We start from the raw sequence: 20,925 nt of genomic DNA on the forward strand, positions 1-20,925 counted from the left end.
CATTTCATTCTTGATATTTATGGGGAAAAAAAATCAGTATGTTAAGAAAAAATACTGTGAATATTCATGTAGCACCTCCGTGATAGTCATGAGTGAAAAACATTCTGAAGATATTTTAAACATTTACTAGGAGACCTTTGGGCTCTCTAGTACCAAGAGTCAAGCATCAGACAGAGGGAAGGGCATTTAGCTTGCATTTAGCCACTCTGGAAACATCACAAGTGAGAAACCTACTGCTGTCTCTAATCATTGGTGGAGTATACAGTGGATATATGAGCAGTTCATCAAAATCTGATGAACTGGTGTTTAGCAATCATTGGGAAACCTTCCAGGCATAAAGATGCTGAGATTCACCAAAGAAGAACTTTAACTAACCCTCCCATTTGACTTTTGTCCGATCTTAATTTTTCTGTGTGTGCTGTATCCTCCCAGCCCTAGTGAGCAGTATGTTATTATTTTCATACAGCCATAGGGTTAATGGGAAACCCAAACAGCAAATGGGTACAAGGAGGAATTTTCTATTCTGGGTTCTTTCAGTGCAGTTTGTCATTTTTTCATCTGCCACACAGGCAAACGCTGCCTCATACAGCAACCAGCACAGCACTGAAATTTAGTAAATGATCACTAATGATATAAATAATGGTGTAGAGGCAAATATATTCTGTGGGGCTTGGGAAATTAGCAGAGCAATCAGCTTCCAGCCGAGGTGAGAGGGGGAGAGACAAGCAGCCAGCAATTGATGGCTCTGAGCCCACGAGTCCCTTGCACAGTCCGGACAAGACATCCAATGCAGATGAGGTCAGCCAAGCCTTTACAAATGCAGAGCAAATTCAGAGCATTTGGTGATTACAGAAATGAGGGGTTTATTATGATAGCTCAGCATCATATGTAGCTAAAACATTTGTAATAGGACTATGAACAATTGGAGGAAGTTGGTGAAAGTGATTCTTTTGACTGAGATAATTGAAGCAGTTGATCTTCTCCATCAATCTTGATAAGAAAAGGATGAGGATATTCAGCATCAGAAATGTGTTGTTTTTGGAGTTTTCATTAGAAGCTCCATGTGGGAATGTGTTCCCAGCTGCTGCCTGTGAAGCACAAGCACTGTCCTCTCTGAGAATCACGAATGAGGAGACCTCTTTAAATCAGGATATACACAGGATATATGAGCACGTCCAGATGAAATGAAAACATACCAGACACAATAAAATTACATCCATCTAGAATAAAACAAATCCCACATATGCTGGCCCTGAGGGATAAGCCAAAATGAGACATAATGATCAATGTTGTAGGAGTTATGATTGGAGAAAAATAATTACTGCACATCTCAAAATAAAAAAAAAAAAAAAAAAAAAACCACCACAGTGAATTCCATGGAAGTGCTTTGTTCTTGGAGTAGTACTCTGCAAAAGCCTGTGCATGCTGAAGGAAGGCTGAGTTATGAGGGCTGTGCTTACAGACCCCAGACCAGCTACAAAAGTACTTGCATGACTCTGTTTGGAGGTTCTCATTACTGCCAGTGACATTTGCCTCTCATGTGAAGTGGATAAAAGTCAAACGCTTTTAGCTCTGAAGAAGTGGCATTCATGTTGAAGCAAGAGACTTGCACTGAAGCTGCTGGGAAGAAAGGCAAGAGTGAACTCAGCCTCCAAGTGGCTGACTTCCTTTTTCCATGGCATTTCTTGCTTGTTCTATCTTCTACGTCCATGTTTGGCCCTTCTTACTGCACCGGGGGAGCTCCTGGCAACAGAAGTTAAATTGATGCCACAAGATGGATGGTGGAAGGCAGCCCATGACCTTCTGCCATTTCTCTTCTCAAGGCTGCATCTTGAAGATGATGTAGTGCCTGGGAAGACCCTAACTAATTAATTGGCTCTAGGGTACAATCACTTAGCAATGAATCTCCAACTAGCTACAGAAAACTTATTTACAAGCCTGGGAAGGAGTGTGCTGTGTAGCAGTTTGCTGTACATCCTGACTAGAACCAGCAATTCAGGACTGATATTCACTGTGCTGTGTTCTCTTCCCATTTAAGTAGTGAGTACTCCACAGGAAAAATACCAGCTTACACTGTCAAATAGTGCATGTTTCTCCCTTGAGCAGAAAAAAATAAGTAAGTGTGCATCTCCTTTTATCAGTGAAGGAAGATGTGAATTTAATTCAACCCGATCCGCATTCATTGTATTCAACATTTACCCCCAAATGTCAGTAATATCCTAGAAAATAAAATACTTGTGAGACAGGAAAAACAGCGTCCTTGGTGATATCTGTATAGTGGAATACTTCTTCCCATCCATATGCATATCTAACCTTTATGATATTACAACCCTATAAGCCCTAAGACAGGATTTCAATAGCAAATGTTTACTAAAGGCTTTCTCCTTCATAATCTATTGATTTTAATATCCTTACTACTCCAGTTGAATGTCAGTTTTACCCCAAAGACTGCCATTGCAAACTTGAGCACATTTAATTATTTATGCTATTTGAAATATTAGTGTTGAAAAATGACTGAAAGTTTTTGATTCTGTAATGGAAAGATCTAAAATTTGATTTTCCCTTGTGAATAACACCGTTAATTTGATATGGTAATCGAGGAGAGATGAATACTTCAGACAATACAGTGCTGTTTTAGTAGTAATTACATCTATTTTTCATTTTCCCAGCCTACTTTAGACAATAAAATATAGCTTGTTAAGTATTGTAGTACATCCCAGCCTTCCTTCAGAATGGAAGTTTTAGTATTGTCTGCTTTCTTTCTTCTGCCAGGAACCTGAACAGATTCCTGATGCTTCCTCTGCTGACAGTAGGTTTTTAGGCAGTGTACATGACTTCAGTGCAACTAAGAGCAGATTTGGGTCTCAGTGTGGGTCTTGCAGTTTTCTCTGCCTCGCTGCTATCCATCACTGTATTAGTAAGAAAGGGTAAAGATTTGATCTCAAAGATATTGCCTTTGAGACAAATACTGTTTGTACAGAAAAAAAAAAAAAAAAAAAAAAAACATCTACGGGATGATCTATAAAAGCCAAGATTTTGAGAGCAAACAAACCAATGCAGGGTATTTGAAAGAAGCACGTCATCTGGAAGGTCAGTCATTTTGTAGAGCTGCATTTTTTCTTCCTAACATGTTAGGTACCCATGCACATGCCCAAAGCTGTCATGGCCTAGCTCATCCTGCCCAGCCATGTGAATTCACCTCTTTGAGGGATGAGCCTGAAGGAGTATCTCTGAGCCAGGCACACTTCTACTGCCTGCAGTGGGGCTTTGGTGCTCTTAGTCAGAGTTCTGACTGTCCACATCATTTTAGTTTCTCCTTCCCTGCCCACAGCTGCTATTACACTGTCATCATGTTTCTTTTTCACAAGGAATGTTTTGACTCTTTTTTCCCTCCATCTTCTAAAATTTTACCTTTTTCTGCTACCAACCTGGTAGTTGTTCTGAAGCTGCCAAGATATATTTGGCTCTTGTATTTACTCCAGATGGAGACTCTTATTCTCACTCATATCTGGCAGTAAGAACTATGGTATCGCCAAATGCTACTTCTCTGAGATTTTTTTGCTAATGGAGAGTAATAAGACTGGTTTCTTTTGTGCAGGGGTTGTAAATTATTTCTGATGGCAGATGACATAGTCTAGCATATATCCCAAAAGTTCAACAGGCTCCTAATGGCCACCAACGTTTAGATTTTTCTGGTTTATATCCCATCAAGAAAGATAACCCAAATGTTCACCTTTTAGTAATCTGGGATTATTGGTTAATAGTAAAGCAAGAAAATATCTGAAATAAAATATCAGATTATAAACTTAGGAGGGGTAAATGTGTGAACACTTGCCTCTACTAAACCTGTCTTCTATGCATTAAATACATTTGTTATCTATTTTGTTTCTCTGAAAAAACTGAAAGCCAGTCTAAAGATTAAATAGGCAGAAATCCTGCTGTTGATTGCAGTGTGTGTGACTGGCACAAGGTGTGTTGGAGGAAAGGCAGCACACTGCAGTTCTTGTAACCTATTGGTGTCAATAAACTAACCCTACATGCTGCCCTGCCACTGGGCCTGCTTTCAGGGCTGCGTTATTCAGAACCCTGCACTTAAACTGCACTGCATGCATCAATCCATGGGGTATCAAACCCCTCATGGGCTGAGTCCCGCATGTCTTGACATCTTATTTTTCTCTACATACTTTTCTTCCTTTCCACTGTACTTTGGAATAACCAAAGACAGAGCAGTATGATTGCCCTTACATGACCTCTTGGATTAGACACTGTGGTTCTGTTTTGTTTTCCCGCATCCTCCATTTATGTATGTATGTTACTCCAATGCTTCTATTGATTTCACTGGCTTCCTTTTAGGCAATGCATTCAAGACAGAAAATATTCGCCTATTTATTCTAGATGAGAAGCTTCACATTTAGTGGATTTGCTACTCTTTAATGTCCCAGGTCACTCCTTGAGATCAGTAAATACTGAATTCCTTATCATCCCTAAATGTTATCTGAAGTCATGTCGTTATTTTGCCTTTAGTGAACTTTCTGGCTTTGGAATCTACTGCCAAATGAAGTAAGGAAAGCTCTGACAATAGGGATTTTTAAATTCAAAGTTAAAAGTTATTTGTTCTATTTAGCATTTCTAAAATGATTCTTTTAGGAATTGCATGTGCCTCTAAGCTAATTAACTCTTAATGAGTGCAAAATGCCCTGGGATGCAGATTTGGAGGGTAGTCTAGAAGTGCAGGCATGGATTGAACTGCAATACTGTAGGAGATGAAATCTGAGATTTGATGCTTGTTTAAAATGATGGTACAGATAGTTTTATTGTTATACTCTTTCTTTTCCCCTTTCTTCCTACTCTAACTAAAGCTGATCAGATTTTCAGTCCGCCATATGGGACCCAGCTATATCTGTACTGCAAATACACTTTAGTTTTCTGTTATGGATGAAGTCACTCTCCAGTAGGGAAAACAAGTTAGAAACAAACTTTCATATTATGAAAGACAGGCAGCGTTCCAGCGCTGAGCGCATAGCCAGAACGTCGGTAAATCAGAACACCTGGCTCTGCCCTGCTCCATGCTATTCCCCTGGACCAGTCCCTCACCCTTTTAGTGCCTTCATTCATTCATCTGTAAAGCAGCTATAATTGCATTTATATCACAAGGGTGCCTTGATGCTTGACAAATGAGAATTGACCCAAAATTCATCCTTCAGAAGCACTGTATGAGCACTGCCTCGCTCACATGGTGGTTGTGGAGAATTAGATTAGAAGAGGTTTAAATGCAGTCAAAGTGAAATTCCATTTAGGAACTGTCAAATGGTTCTCGATAATTTTTCTTAGTTTTCATCTAATTCTAATGTAGAATTTTGCATGTATCTCACAGATGAGTTTAAATGCCTCTTTCCTTTTTTTGCAACAAGCCAGCACATTTTACTCCATGTTATATTAAACTGTCTTCTTTCTTGTGGTAAATGGCTGTTTCCAAGAGCAACACCTTGGAAAGCTGCACTTAGCAAAGCAACGAAAAACTGTCATGTCAAAGGAATCCTATCTTTATGTACTTGATCAAGTTACAATCACTTGCAAGAATTGTCCACAGAAAAAAATATTCCAGGTTTTATGGAAAGGGGGTTCCTAATTGTTGTTGTGTTCTATTTAATTCATTTTTATATGTATTTTTCTGTAATAATATTTAAAAATTAAGCTGACTTTCATCAACAAACTGTGGAAACATATGGTGTGTAGCCTGTAAAGGCTCTCAGTGGCACAAGTATTACCAAAAATATTGGTGAATTAGAATCTGCTTTTCTCTAAAAAACAGTTGTATGTTCTCCCAGTTAAAATACTATGTTTTCACCACGATGTTTTCATAATTAGTAGTTTTAGAAGAAAAAATACATAAATCTTCTTAGATATATTTTCTTACTTCTGCATGACCATGGAGCTTTCAGGGCAAGGGAGGCTGAATATCACCCTCAGCATCTTATCCCTGTGTGCCATGAGCCCACCTACAAGCAGACCCATTATAACAGGACATCATCCCAGGTGAGCTTAGCCCAACCCCAGAAGAATAGCAAGGACTGTTGCTTGGTCAAGACACCTTTCCTACCAAAGACTTGCTCACTTGGGACCAAACACTACAGCAGGTCTCTAGCCAGCACCCCAGACTAATCTCTGGTCTCCAGGAGATGGCCTCAGAAGGATTTCTGTGTACAGCTTGGTTTCACCTGAAAGCTCAGATGGCTCAAATTAAAAATCCTATGTATCTTACTTTTTTATGCTCAGACTGGCAAAGCATTTTGAGAATAACTCATGCTCATGAACAGCATTCCTGTGACTTATCTCTAGTGTATGCTTGAAAGACTCCAAACAAAGTGCGCAGATTAAGTGAATTAAAAGATACTAAATGTTTCTTCAGGGAAACAATTCCAAGAATCAGTGTTCTCAGGAGCACCTCAGATGTTTTAGGTTCACATTTGCATGCAGTTTACAGAATTCGCTACTTAGACTTTTTACCGTTTGACTTCAGTAACTAGCTTCTACCTCAGTACAAGCTCATCATCAAAACTCACCTTTACTTCAGTCTTTTGATACCTTACCTCTAACCCAGTCTTCAGCTCATCTCTTAGGCTTAGTGGCCTAAAGGAATTTTTCCTTCATCAGTATTCATTGACAATAAAAATCCTGAGAAACAGTAAACCTTGACATTGGTGATATCTAACCCACATCTCCATGGTTTTGTGGGGCAGATGTTCACCTCTTCATCTCTTACAGGACCAACACATATTCTGTGAACTGATCCTCCACCAACCAGCAGGAGACTCAAGAAAAGTCCCTTTACCATTAATCCTAGTCAAAATGTGTCTTATTTTTAAGTCACTTCATTTGGCCTTAGAACCTCACGCTAGCCAAATCTGAGGGGGATGAGGGCAGTCAAAAGAGATGCTCCTTTCATCTCTGCTCAGGTAGGTGGTGTCTAATTCTAAAAGAAACTTCTCAGCAGTTGACAGCAGGTGATTAATCTGCAGAAACGCCCAGGTGCTTCAATCAAAGAAAGTGAAAGAATTCTTTCTGACTGTGTCTTTCAGGACTTTGCGGACTCCGTGTACCAAATGGTTACACAGAAGTTCCAGGAGCTGACAGACAATTTCACTTCCATGCATGCACGCCACAAAACTCTTGCAGGAATTGTGATGACCAAAGGTAAGATATTCTATCCTCTCATTTACTTTCCTTGGCATTTTTCATGACTAAGTAATACATTATTTACCTAGTCCACGGTATTGAAGGATGCCTTTGCTCCCACACAGAACAATAAATAGTAATGCAGAGAAAAGAAGCATTAAATATTTACACTTCAAGTAGGTTCACACAAAAAATATTGGCAACAGAGGTAAAGATTTATTCATAAATATGTCCCTACATTTCTGTGTCTACAGGACAAAATGCAGACCTGTCTGATTTTGCATTTTCTAATAGATGGGGTTTTGGTAGTTATCAATAACAGGGCTGTATTATTTATTAACTGGGTTTTTTTAAGATTTGGAAAAATTGAGTTCTGTTTGTACAAGACCACTTTAAACTTTGTTTCAGACTGACAGTAAAAGCAAATCTCAGCCTGGTTTCTTTCCAAAGAAAAGAAACCCAAAGCATGCACAGTTTTAATTCTGCACTTCCCTGACCACAAGAAGTAGTTATCAACGGGGTCAAAATTTGATATTATCACACATGATAAGAGTTAACTGAAGGATACATACCATACAGAAATCCTTATTTCACTGATGAAACTGTTGCATAAATGGCCTTTCCTCCTTTGCGAGGTTACCTCAATGCAGGCACCTTGGTATTTATGAGGCTGCCAGCAGTAGAGAGGCTGCCATAAACTTCATTCTCATTCAGACACATGGAGTGGTGGTCTGAGTTTAGAAATGAAGGGATAAGCTCACAGGGGAAGGGCATGTATAATTCATCCAGGCTTGTCTTTCTGATTCTTTTTAACAATTACATTAGCTTGACTCAACAGGAACATCTGTGAATATTGCGAGGCAGCAGGATGGAGACAGGATTGTCTGCTGGGTCTTTTCCAACCACAGAGCCCAGATACTGATACAAATTCTGTGCAGAGTAACTTATTCTTCTTTCTGATGTGATAAGAGTGAGCAATGAAATCCAGAAAGAGCCCTCCCACTACTTTTTTATGACTCCCATGCCTTTGGTGGGTTTTTACACATTCATATTTCGCATTCTTCTTAGTCATCTTTAGACAAAGTATAATTGTACTTCTGCTCATAAACCATTTTTCTCAAGGCTTCCATTTTAACTCTGAATATCCTATTATGAATTCCCCCAACTTGTCAACTACCCAGTTCATCAATTCCTTACTAGTCTTGTGGAGCCTAAGAAGTAGATTCACAGTTATAAAGTGATTCATGGAAGATGCAAAGCTAAGAACAGCCTTATCTTGGCATGTTTTCCAGGAAGATCTGAGTTACTTCCAACTTGAGAAGGTCTGCCAGACATCGCATGACAAATAATTCGCCATTTGTGTCATCCCCTGTACTAAACTTGTAGCTTTGTAGCTCTGTTTTTTTCCCAAAGGGAGCAAGGAACTGATCAAATATGGCACAGACACTCTTTTCCTATCACAGAATCAAATATGTACAGATTTATCATGTTTTCAACACAGAATTTGGCAGAAAACTTAGATCTCTGAAAATAACATACTAATGATACCAGTGAAAACAAATCTGGTAATGTCTAATCGTGTATGGTATTATAAACGACTCTTTCAAAAAAAAAAAAAAAAAAAAGATTTATTTTTGCCTTTATTTCTCTTCTACGTAATCTCAACTAGAGACAAATTTATCTGTGCTTGTAGGGTTTTCAGACAAAGCTGGTAAAAAGCACAATGTGATTCTGCGGTAACTACTGTTGAGATAATACAAACTCTCTACAGACAAAACAGGATTGTGCTAGATTGGTTTTTTTTTCCTGAACTCTGACTTTTTTTTTTTTTTTTCCTTACATTTCAGTTTCCCAGGGAAACCGGGAAGCTACATTTGGTCTCTATAATTGACTTATGCTGCGGCACCCAGGGCAAATTACAAAGCAGGGGGAGGGAGAAGTGTAGAAAATGGTGTTATTGACTGGCTGTGAATGTTCCACAGTAACGAATCTAGTCAGCAAAACATTGCAGTCCAATGTATTTGCATATCTTTTGCTCTGAATTGTGATGAAACTTAACATATCAATACCTTTTGTGAAAGTAACTTCTGACTAGTAGATACCAATATATTCTTTCAAAATTTTTACCCAGGTGAGAGCAAACTATCCCACTGGTTGATGTGATGTTTTCTGATGTAATATAATAATAAATAAATTATATATATATATATAATATATAATAATAAATCAAAAACCAACTTAACTGATTGTAACACTTTTTGCCAGAATGATTCAGGTGTGTTAATTGAGAATACTGTGCATCAGACAAAGTCCTCAGTCTTGACTTTCTGTCTCATATTCAGTTTTTCTGGTTGCTGCTAAGCAGACTTTATCTTTAAAATACTCTCAAAAATTACTAAGTTCGACTTTTCAGATGTCTCTTACGGTCATTTATGGTTATACATTTTAGATGTCGTCTGTGGTCACAGAATCATAGAATTATTCAGTTCCGGTGGGATCTAAGTTTCTCAAAACAACGCCTTTCTTCCAAATGTTCATACCAGCCCTTTCTTCAATATTTCCAGGGACTGGCTTTTATATTTTGAAGTTGGCAACGCTCAGGACAAAAAGACAAAGACAGCAGACCAAGAGAAAGGAGGAAAGGGTGTTGAGAAATATCGATGACCACCATAGAGGGAGACATATTTCATCTTTCATGCTGAGTGCTGTGATCTAAATGCAGGTGGAATTCACAGTGTTTATCCACATCACTGACAGAGTTTGCCTTTGCCAGCTCTGAAAAAATATGAGCATACATTTGTGTTCTACATGAAATCAATGAACTCAGTAAAGAATACCTGCTGCTCATTGCAAAGGTGCTGATTGCTGAGGTCATTTTTGCTAAGGAACCCTCCCATAATTACTATAGGCAAAAGGAGACTGCTATTTAAACACTATTTTCCCATTTGTGTTTGACAAATCTTAGCAGTTTAAATACCAATAGGAATCTTTTGTCATGCCTTCTGTTAAAAATGAAGCATTAAGAAAGTTCAGTCATTTTCACAGGATCATGGCATTCATAGAAAAAGGTTATAAGTTGATTTCTCATTTCAATTTTCTCTCTTCTTCTATCCTTTTTTTTTTTTTAAAAAAAAAGAAGTCTGACAATCGTTTTGATGTTAAAAGCAAACTAGGAGGTCTTTTCAGTTATCTTGTATGAAATAAAGATGAACTGGACAAAAGAGCCCTAAATAGCAATTTCATGCTGTGATAAAAGGTGGTAAATTATCATCTATACCTCATGGAACAGATCTTAATAATTGCTAAGTGGAATAACAAAAAAAAAGTAAAGATGACAATATGTCTCCATGGATCTTTACAGTATATTAAGATTCATAAAGCCTGACATCTAAGAACAATCAAGAATATTGATGTCCAATTGCCTTCCCTTCTTTAGCTTATGTAGTCAGTTGGAAAGTAGTAAAATACAGTAGAAAATACAGACCCTGTGTAGAGAATCAATCTGCTCCATTCCAGATTAAATTCAAGCAGCCAAAAACCAGTTAGAGGAACTGAATGAGTTACAGCATGGCTAATCCCCTCAAGACATTCACAGGGGGAACTCAGGCTTTCCAGACCCATTTGCATAGGATACTGTGCAGGATAAATGGATACTAAGCACCTGTGTTCTCCTGAGACATGGGTTTTCAGTGAGACTTAGATTTCTGACATGGAAATTGGGTGCCCAAACTGCTGACATGTTTTTGAAAACCTCATGAGGTCTCTTCAGCTTCTTCTTCCTGATGCTCTTAAGGAGGTGGCCCAAATTCATCTGTCATGCTTGGAAATGTTATTCACTGCTTACATGTGCCCAAGCTGACACATCCCCACATGATGCTGGGTTTTCCTGAATCGTTTTGAAACAATAGCTATCTAGTTAGAAACCATACATGTCATTGTGGTTCTCAGAAAACTGTTTTTCAGTTGTTAAAAGCCTTAAAGCAATAATCTTCAGAATGTCTCTAAGTAACTTTGAGTTCAATTAGAACATCATGTTCCACAGTTGCAATTCTATTTCACATTGTATGATCTGGATTTACAATCGGCATACTGGGATTTCTGTGACCCTATAGATTTTGATTTCCAAATTCCAGCCCAAAGGACAATATGAGGTTCAAACTGTGGTTCCACCAGTTCACCACTTCTTTCAAAACGTGGGCTTAAGCGTACTGCTGCAAGTACTCTCCTCACAAGGGTGGTACAGTGTTTCTCCATTTTTTCTGATAAATTGGTGCTAAGGAGCAGAAAATAGCTCAAGATATATTGTCTTAGAGACAGAAATTATGAGATAAGATGTGACTGTACAACCTACTTCTTGCACCAAGTGGGGAAAAAAAACAGGCTTAAGGTCATCTCCCCATCCCTTGTTATATATTTTATATTAAACAGAAATTAGAAAAATGCATGCACCAGCACAGAAGCAGGGCTTCCCTTTTCAAGGTGAGCACTCCAGCCCTTCCTTGCTGCTGTGGTCTAACCTAAATCTGTCCTAGCTGTTTGGTAGCAGAGATCCAACAAGAATATGAGAGAATGCCCTATTCTCTCTGCAGGTTTAGGAACTCCCATGGTAGAATGACCCAACCTGAGGAGACAATTGATCCCCCATGTTCCACCTGTTGCAAAAGCTGTAGGCATCTGAAGCACTCCTGAGCTGACATCTCCATCCCTGCTGTGCCCACTGGTTGCTTTGGTTTCCATTTCAGAGCAGCTGGTTCTTCACAGACATTGATCCTTTCATCCCAAATCATTGACTGCCTCTGGACCTTTCGGTTCTTGCTGTTTAAACAGTATTTCTGAAAAATATAGCAACTGATATCTCTCAAAACCTGGATATAGGCAAAGCCCTGTTTTTGAGTTATGCATTGCAAAATATGAAAATGGAAAGCAGACATTCTGTTCCTGTCCCTACATATAAGAAGCAAGAAGTTGGGAAGTTCAGATTTTCATTCTATTCTCTCGAAAGTCAGACTGGACATTGTCCACTTCCAACACAAACAATGCATCTGATCCGAAAGATGAACATTTCTTCAGCGAATAAAAGCTTATGGACATCAATGACTGGATTTCTCTGTGGCCCAGTAAAAAAGTTAGGAAGATTTACAAAATGAAAGTATACTTAAGAAAAAAACATTTGAGAATAACTTTCTTCTACACTTACCTTCCAAAATCTATATTCAGGATTTCAGCCTTTCTCACTGTAATTAAGGATCCCACTAGCACAGAAGACTGTCAATTTACTTAATAGTTAGATATCAGTGGCACAGCATTTTTTAGACAAACAGATACCTGTATGCAGAACCTGGCAAGGAAAGTGCGATTCACTTATTTTAAAATTAGACGTTATCTGTAAGTTGCAACATAGCTGTTTCTGAAGAGAACTTATGTTCACACTCACACGAAAGAACCCTCAAATAACATTGATTCTGCCACTGTTAATCTAGTCCTCATGGACTTGATATGGGGCAAAGCACGTGGAGGTCTCCACTGACCCTCCCCTCTTCCTCTCCTCCAGAAGAAAGGGGAAGGGAAGGGAAGGGAAGGGAAGGGAAGGGAAGGGAAGGGAAGGGAACACACTGGGGCTTGCAAGCACAGCACCATCTCCTTCCATTCCTTATAGAAGCAGATCTGATGGGATTTTCTACTTTCTGTCTACTAAGGAGAGGAGAGAAATGGACCATGGAAATGAGAACTGGGAGAGACCAGTCCATTTCCCTGCAAGTACAAGATGGTTCCCTGTAGTGCATTCCTGAGTGCATTTTTCTGATCTAGATTTAAATGAATCAATTACCAACATGGCTTTCAACACTACCTTGGGAAAGCATTCTAGTCTAATAGACCTCATTGTTAATCATTCTCACCAGTTATTTGGGCTGTTTTTTATTTCCTGCAATTTCATTCAAGGTCCTCAGTCACACTGTCCTTAATTGTGCATTTGGTACCCACCTCTCCTTGGAGACTGTACCCTTCAGCTATTTGTAGGCACTTAAATCACTTTCACAGGCACTGCCTAGAAAAGGCTTTCACATTTAATTGTTGCACTCTTTCTGTCTAGGTCAGTCTTTTTTGCAGCCCTCTGCAGTTTTACCCCTGTTTTCTGATTCACCTCCACCTGGGCTCTTTTCTGGGCTGAAAAGGAGACTTACTGGAAGGACCTGCATAGGAGCATCTTGCAAAATGAATTAGGTGCAAGAGCTCTTTGACCAAGAGATCTGATTGAGCTTTTTAAAGCCATCCTGTGTCAAAAAGGAATATTTCTTCTGGTCAAACTGGACCTGGGCTTTGTTCACAAAGCAGTGCCTAGTGGTACAAGGAAGCTGGGCATTCCCAGCTGTGAAAGAAGAGGCATGGCCATTTTCATACAAAACCATGGGCCTTGATGCCTAGCTTCCAGTGGCAGAGTGGTCTGCCCCTACTCTCTGACTAAGGAACATGAGGAGCCCTGCAGACAACAGCCCTCAGCAGGATTACCCACCAGCAGCTCGCTCTGTACCTGCTCCTCCCACAGAAACAAACAACATGCTCTCTTTCGCATAGCCCACAGTATTTTGACAGCAGAAAAAGGAATCCCTGCATAGCTCCAGCATTTCAAAGTCTACATTCCGCTTACACTTCTAAATATCTTTAACTCCACTGCTGGCGACTGCTATATTCCTACTATTTGTTAGCCATGTGTTTGTCTGTTATTCAGACTTCTAGTACTGCAGTCTTTATGATTGGCAAATTCATATTGCTAGTAGCTGAACGCATATTGTAAATTGTACCTGCTTTGTATTCCTACATATGACTTCTTGTCATATGGCTGCATGTCCATTTTTTGGAGTAGTGAGTGTTCTTTTTTCCTTGCACAGACCTGGCAACAACAGAGCTCCCTGTGACGGAAGTGCACAACCTGTGGGCAAAGCAGGCTGTGCAGAGCACCCATGTCTCTTGAGCCTTAGCTTTCTTGATTTCACCATGTGTTGATAGCACTCTTCTTAAAACCTCAGGAGAGGGAGATGTAGCGCATCACCAAATTATGTGGCAGCTGGAAGTAGTCCAGACTGATGGACATAGGTGACGACATCCTTCACTTCTAGTCATAGACTGACCCCTAAGCTAGGACAACTGAAGAAGGCAAATATTTCAGCTCCTTTTCAGAGCAGTGTGTGCATTTCCTGGTGTTTTCACAGAATCACTGGCCCATTAAGGTTAGAAAAGTCCACTAAAATTATATGGTCCAGCCACCAATCCATCACCCCATGCCCACTCAACCACGTCCCTCAGTGTAACATCTGTATGATTCTTGAAAACTTCCTGGGAGCACTATTTTGGAGGGCACAGGGAGAAGAGTTCCTTTGGCACTTTTGCAGAAGCTTTTTGCATGTGGCCCCTGTCTGCAGCCTGGTGGTGCTCAGGGGCTTGTCCTGGAGTGCTCATGCACCCCTGGCACATCCCTAGGGGCAGTTTTCCTATGCCAATGCCTTTTCATATCTTGACTATCTCCTATTACAAAATTGAAACCATTCTGTGGATATGGTAGAGCTGCTACGGAAGGAGATAGCAGAAAACAATGCAGGACTTGTCGAGACTACGTAGCATCAAAAAATTTTCTTTCCATAAACAAAACTGAAGCGGAAACCTGAACTTATTCAGCTGTGAGTAGAAGGGATTAAAAAAAAACTTCTCTGTGATCAGAGGTCTATTAAGCTGCCTCGAAAATTATTCCAAATACACTGTTTTGCAGATAACAGTAGACAATCCTTTTGACTGACTTGTTTAAAAAGGTAAAGAAAGAATACAAAATTATTGCTTATCAAAGAGAGAAGCTGCACCATTTAAAATAACATGAAATTGTACCCCATGAATTATTCACAAGAGCTGATGTTACACCATCATTATTTCTGGATTTCCTTTTCACTGCACAGTATTTTGTGTCAGTTGTCTCCAACCCAGTAAAAGAGGTGGAGGTTTTTTTTTAATTAATCACACCTGATTTTTCTGATTTTTTTTTCCAATTTAAAATGAATATATTCCAGGCAGTAAGTTGTCTTCACAGAGTCATGTTGAAACAGAAGATAGATTTCATTACCACTAGCTGGGTATAAAACATGCAGCGAAATTGATACGTGCACACTGACTGATGTTTCTCTCCATGTTGTGCCAGCTGCTGGGAAGCCAAAGTGTGATCCCAGTTGCATGCTGGCATTAGCAGTTACAAACTCCGTTCTGTTCAATGTGAATTAAGCCCACTGATTTTCACAGAAATAAGTTCTCCAATGTAGGGCAGGTGTGATTCAAGTTTTGTGTCACCAAGTGCTGATTGCAGGTAGCAGTCAACATCTCTTGCAATTACCTACTGATTTTGATTTTCCTTTCCCAACACATAAACATGCAGGGCTATGAATTCTGTATTATGGAAGGTCTTAATGATCAGAGCATACTAGAAGTGAGAGCAATTCTATTAAAGTCAGCTGAAACATCAATTAGACCAGCCAAAACTCTGCTTCTCATTTTATTGGTAGAGCTGTGTCTGGAAACAGATGGGTGCAGACAGTTTGCTTTTATGACCATGGCTGAGCTTGTAACTGTAGTCCATAACATGTCATCCAGTTCTCCATATCAAACTTATTTGCTGAGTAAATCTACATACTTTTCTTGCCTACTGTCTCTTCTGTCAGTATCTTTCTGAACCACTCTGTTCAATCCCTACGTCCATAAGACTGATATTTTGGGAGATCATGTGGGAAAGACAGTAGTGCTTGCTTTATTTGTGTATCAGCCCAGCTCAGGGCAATATGGCTATATTGACATAAATATCAAAAATATATATTATCAATTATCGTAGGAAAAAGAAAATGAAAGATCTTGATTTTCTCAGCAAGCTTGCGGATGACAGCAAGCTGTGTGGTACGGCTGGCACACTGAAAGGATGGGAATGCCATTCAGAGAGACAGAGACAGGTTTGAGCAGTGAACCCAGGAGAACCTCGTCAGGTCCAACAAATCCAAGTGCAAAGTCTTGCACTATAGTCATGCAACCCTCACCATCACTGCAAGCTGGGGAATGTAAGGATCGAGCACAGCCCTGCTGAAAAAGACTTGGGGGTACTGGTGGATCACCAGACCAGGAGCCAGCAGTGTGCCTTTGCAGTTCAGAAAGCCAACCTTATCCTGGGCTACATCAAAAGAAGCATGGCCAATGGAGATGATCCCGCCCCTCTGTGCTGCGAGACTTGGAGTACTGCATCCAGCTGTGGACTCCTCAGTACAGAAGAGACATAGACCTCTTGGTGCATGTCCAGAGGAGGGTCACAGAAGTAATCCAAGGGATAGAACATTTCTGCATGAGGACAAGCTGAACTGGGGCTGTTCATCCTGGTGGACATGATTGCAGCCTTTCAGTATCTAAAGGGAGGCCATAAGGAAGGGGACAGATTCTTTAGCCTGCTAAAGGTGGAGATAGGACAAGGGGAAATTATTTCAAAGTTAAAGAGAGTAGATTTCGCTTGGATATAAGGTAAAAGTTTTTTTTACAGTGAGAGTGGTGAGACATTGGCACAGACTGCCTCATTCATAGATACATTAGAGGTCAGGCTGGATGGGGCTCTGAGCAACCTGGTCGATCTGCTGGTGTCCTTGTTCATTGAGTTGGACTAGGTGACCTTTAAGAGTCCTTTCCAACTCAAACAATGCTATGGTTCTATGAAAAATACAAAATTAAAAGGCATTGATTTTACCTTGATGATCCTTTCATGATTTGGGAAGTTTTGATTCATGAATGAATGTATGTAAGAGAAATCTTACCACAAGCAGCTGTCTGCAATGTATAAAACTGTGCTGCTGCTAGATGGCTACAGGTTTTCAGAGTTCACAATGAGAAAGTGGCATTATTGAGGTGTAACTCAGACTACCTAAAATAGGCCAGATGAATCACCTCCCAGGAAAGTTTCTCTCCGCTGACTGTAAAGAGAGTTTACTGCAATTAGCTCAGGTACAAATATCTAAACTCTAGTTAGTCCAGATAGCTGAAATGAATCCCACTGCTGGTGGCCTGTGGTAAAAGCGAGTTGCTTTTCAGCTGCTTAGCTGTGGTGTGAAGGCCTGGAGTATCATTGACACAAAAAGATGTGTATGAGTGGGGTTGAGTTCCCCCCGTGGCTGTGAGAAGGGACACAGCCTGCCTGACCTTGAGAGCACCAGGAGGATTCATTACCTCACCAGGTCATCAGATGGGATCTGCCATCAGAGTGAGAGTGGCGTTTATGACTGTATTTTTGTTCTATATTGCAACTAATTAATTGGTGCCATTTTGGAAAAGAAAAGGTGGCAAATTCTCTTCCTGCTCTCCTTGTGAACACAGTGGTAGCCAGTCCCCAGCCTACACACTGACACAGCTCCCCAATTTTCCTTCCCCTGCTCCATTTCCTCTTCAAATTGAAAGCTATTAAGAGTCTTTAGGCAAATAATAGAAACCTAATGCCAGTGCGTGTTATAAATCGCTCACCTAGTTGCTTCTAGCCTAATGTCTTCTCAAACATTACTTTCACACAAGGCAGTGAGGAAAGGAAATGCTTCATGTACTCCAACAATCAATGGGTCAGGAGTTAAGGTCACAATAATGTAACCTGTTTCTCCTTGTTTGTCAAATCACCTGAACACAGTGAGATTACTGGGTCTTTAGTCTCAGGCTGGCTTCCCTCAGCAAGAATGTGGATCTTGGTGAGAATCATCCTGCTCTGGGATTATATCCTGTTGCATTCTCCAAAGCACAGAGGATGGCATATGGCTGATAGTGCCAGGTTAGAGCTAGGATTTTATCACACCCAATGCTTTCCTCAGCATAGCTTAAAGATGAGCTCTATGTAGGTCTAACACCTTAGACGTTAAATTAATCAATGTTTAGGAGGTAACTTGATACTTGCAAACAGAAATCACTTTTTGTAATGTGAATTATTCTGCAGGAAAAATAAATTAGGAAGTAATAAACTATGAACATGAGAAAAAAACTTTGAAGGTTAGAGAGCTCTGGAACAGGCTGCTTAGAGGTTGTGAAGTTCCTTCTGGAGATATTCAAAACCCACTTGGACACCTACCTTTGCAACCTGCTGTAGGGAATTGCTTTAGCAGTGGGTTGGACAAGGTGATCTCCAGAAATCTCTTCCAATCCCTACAATCTCATGATTCTGTGCAGTATTAATACAAAGAAGATCTCTTTAATTCTGAATCACTGAAGTACACATGTAGACTCGAGAGCTGGAAAAACTGCCTAAAATGCCAATGCGATCAGTCAGTGTTAAAATTTTCCACCATCAACTGAGAATCGTATGTCTCATTCTCAGAGACAAATTCCCCCTACATTCGTTGAAAGCAATATCATGCATTTCACAGGGGTAAACTTCCAAATCTATGCACATACAAAATAAGGCATGTGAGAGAACAACCTATTAACATACATGCCCCAAAACATATCATGAAGCTGTCAGGCTGTTGGTTACATTTCTCACAATGCAGAGTGCTCTCACATGTAGTGTTGAGCAGCGGTATATTGGTCACAGATCACTTTCTCCATTTGGATCCCCCATGAGGTGTAAATATTTCAGAGCTGATGCATAAGTCATGTACACCTGTGTTTCTGAGTGCCTTCATAGTGATACATAACTCGTGGGTATTTCTGAAAATGGAAGAACATGGGTTATATTTTCCTGTCACTGCAAATGAAAAATACATGGACACTTTTAATGTTTAACACTCAGACCAGTTCTGCAGATTCTTGGAAACTGTTGACTCCAGCCCTGGGCAACATCAACATCAGAGTGATGTGGAAACACATACACCTTGCCAAGCCGTGTCTGCACATGACTACCTGCTGGGCCCTGTGTCACTGAAAGCCAACATATGGAGCTAATTCACTCAAGAGCTAACATTCTGAGCAGACTTTGCTATTACTGTATGGATATTCATTAGGATAACAAACAGAGGTATTCATGTTATTTATATTCTCATTCATCAATGTGTTGGGTGCCTTCGTATGACTTTTTCACTTGTGAGCAAATCCAAACCTCACAGAAAACACTGAACACATTGATCCTCATGCACTCATGATAGAAAAAAAAAAGATTGTTTATGGAAAAAAATGTGTTTGAAATACTAAAATTCATCATACAAATCACTGGACTGATCGGGGGATAGGGAATGAGTAAAGTACACCCACTGAAGAGCAGGATGGCTTCTGTGGATGGTTCATTCTTGTTTGCAGAGCCTGGTACAGTCAGTGCAAGGTGAAAGGGGAAAAGGAAGAGCACATTTCAGAAGGTGAAAGGATCAGAAAGTCAGGATAAAGGAAGGAAGCAGCATTTCTCACTGCTCTGAGTAGTATCAATGGAGCTCTTCAGGTTCAGGAAGGCAGAGGTAGGGTTTGTGGGTTTCTGCACTAGGGAACTGCTTCTTGCTGTTTTGCTTCTACTGTACAGTAGAAAATAAGACCCTGAACATTTCTAAATAAGTAAATAACTAACCTGAGTCTTTTCACCAATGAAAGTAGTATAATGCCTCATGAAATGCTTGGGATTAGCCCATGAAAAGGACACAGTTAACTAGATGGGCATCAATCTGATCTAAACCTATTACTTTTCTCATGAAGGCAGTGCCCCTAAAGCACCAAAGTAATTCTGATGTACAGAGTATAAATATGTTTCTTTGTATAAATAGAACAATTTATCCACTTCAACCTCGTATCTAGTAATACAACCAGGATAAACACAAACACTTTTTATTTTAATTTCTCTATTGCATTCTCCCATGGAGTCAAACATCTTACAGCTTCAACTTTCGTGGGTATTTTTCATGGTTTTCCATTTGAATGCTGCCAAGTACATTGTTATGGCCAAACTATAACGTAATGAGAGATGAAATTGCAGGCACAGGTGTACACTGTTGCACTAGCACCAAAAATGACTTCTGTCAGACTGCCATGACCAGAAGATCAGACATGTTTAACTGAACTTTCAATCTACTTATACCTTCCCCATACGTATCACATATGCTACAATGCCATGATAATACCAAACTTTTTGGACTACTGATGGAGCTATCATACTGGTATAAATGTAAGATAATTCTGGCATCATTTCCTGGTATATACATTACTAGCAACACCATCCTAATATTCTTTATTCATTTCTAATTATTCTAATATTCATTTCTAATATTCTTTCCTTCTCTGCTCTGCTGTTTTCTTAGATCCAGCCTATGGATCTTATGAGAGAACATGGCCCCAACCCTGAAAAATCTCTACAGTTTCTTGTTTCCTTTCTGATGCTCAACAGAATAGTAGAAAATAAGAAAAACAGATTGCTGACCTTATAAAATAACTCCTAAAGCTTTTTCACAGCTAAAATCAGATCACAGGAATAAGAACAAAGTGAATGTGTATATGGATTTTGTATTTATTCTCAAGCAAAATTTGTGAAAACTAGAAGCATTTGGCCTATGGTGAGATTTTTTTCCTAGTCACCCTATGGCAAAAACTTTGAAGGATTCATTCATGCCTAAAGGTAGGCTTTGTTTCCACTGTGTCACCCTGTGGATATCTATGCTGGGGAGGGCACAGAACATCCTGGATGCTCTCCCCTTCCTGGAGCAGCAGCCAGAGGTTAAGCAATCACCAAGGGTTTCTCAGTGCCATTACATGGGCACAACCAAGCTTGGCTTGCTCTGCTGTACATGTGCATAC

At 39.8% G+C, this 20,925-nt stretch overlaps 1 protein-coding gene across 1 annotated transcript in view; it reads left to right on the forward strand.

Moving 5' to 3' along the window:
- ADARB2 (adenosine deaminase RNA specific B2 (inactive)) overlaps nt 1-20,925 on the forward strand; it is a 292,193-nt gene that overhangs the window by 232,718 nt on the left and 38,550 nt on the right. The window contains exon 4 of the mRNA XM_042888886.1: nt 7,080-7,194. Coding sequence (XP_042744820.1) covers nt 7,080-7,194 — 115 coding nt within the window. The remainder of the gene's footprint in view (nt 1-7,079; nt 7,195-20,925) is intronic.

The sequence above is a fragment of the Lagopus leucura genome, unplaced genomic scaffold (genome assembly GCF_019238085.1).
Source record: "Lagopus leucura isolate 7727_CA_CO unplaced genomic scaffold, USGS_WTPT01 Super-Scaffold_100157, whole genome shotgun sequence".
NCBI lineage: Eukaryota > Metazoa > Chordata > Aves > Galliformes > Phasianidae > Lagopus > Lagopus leucura.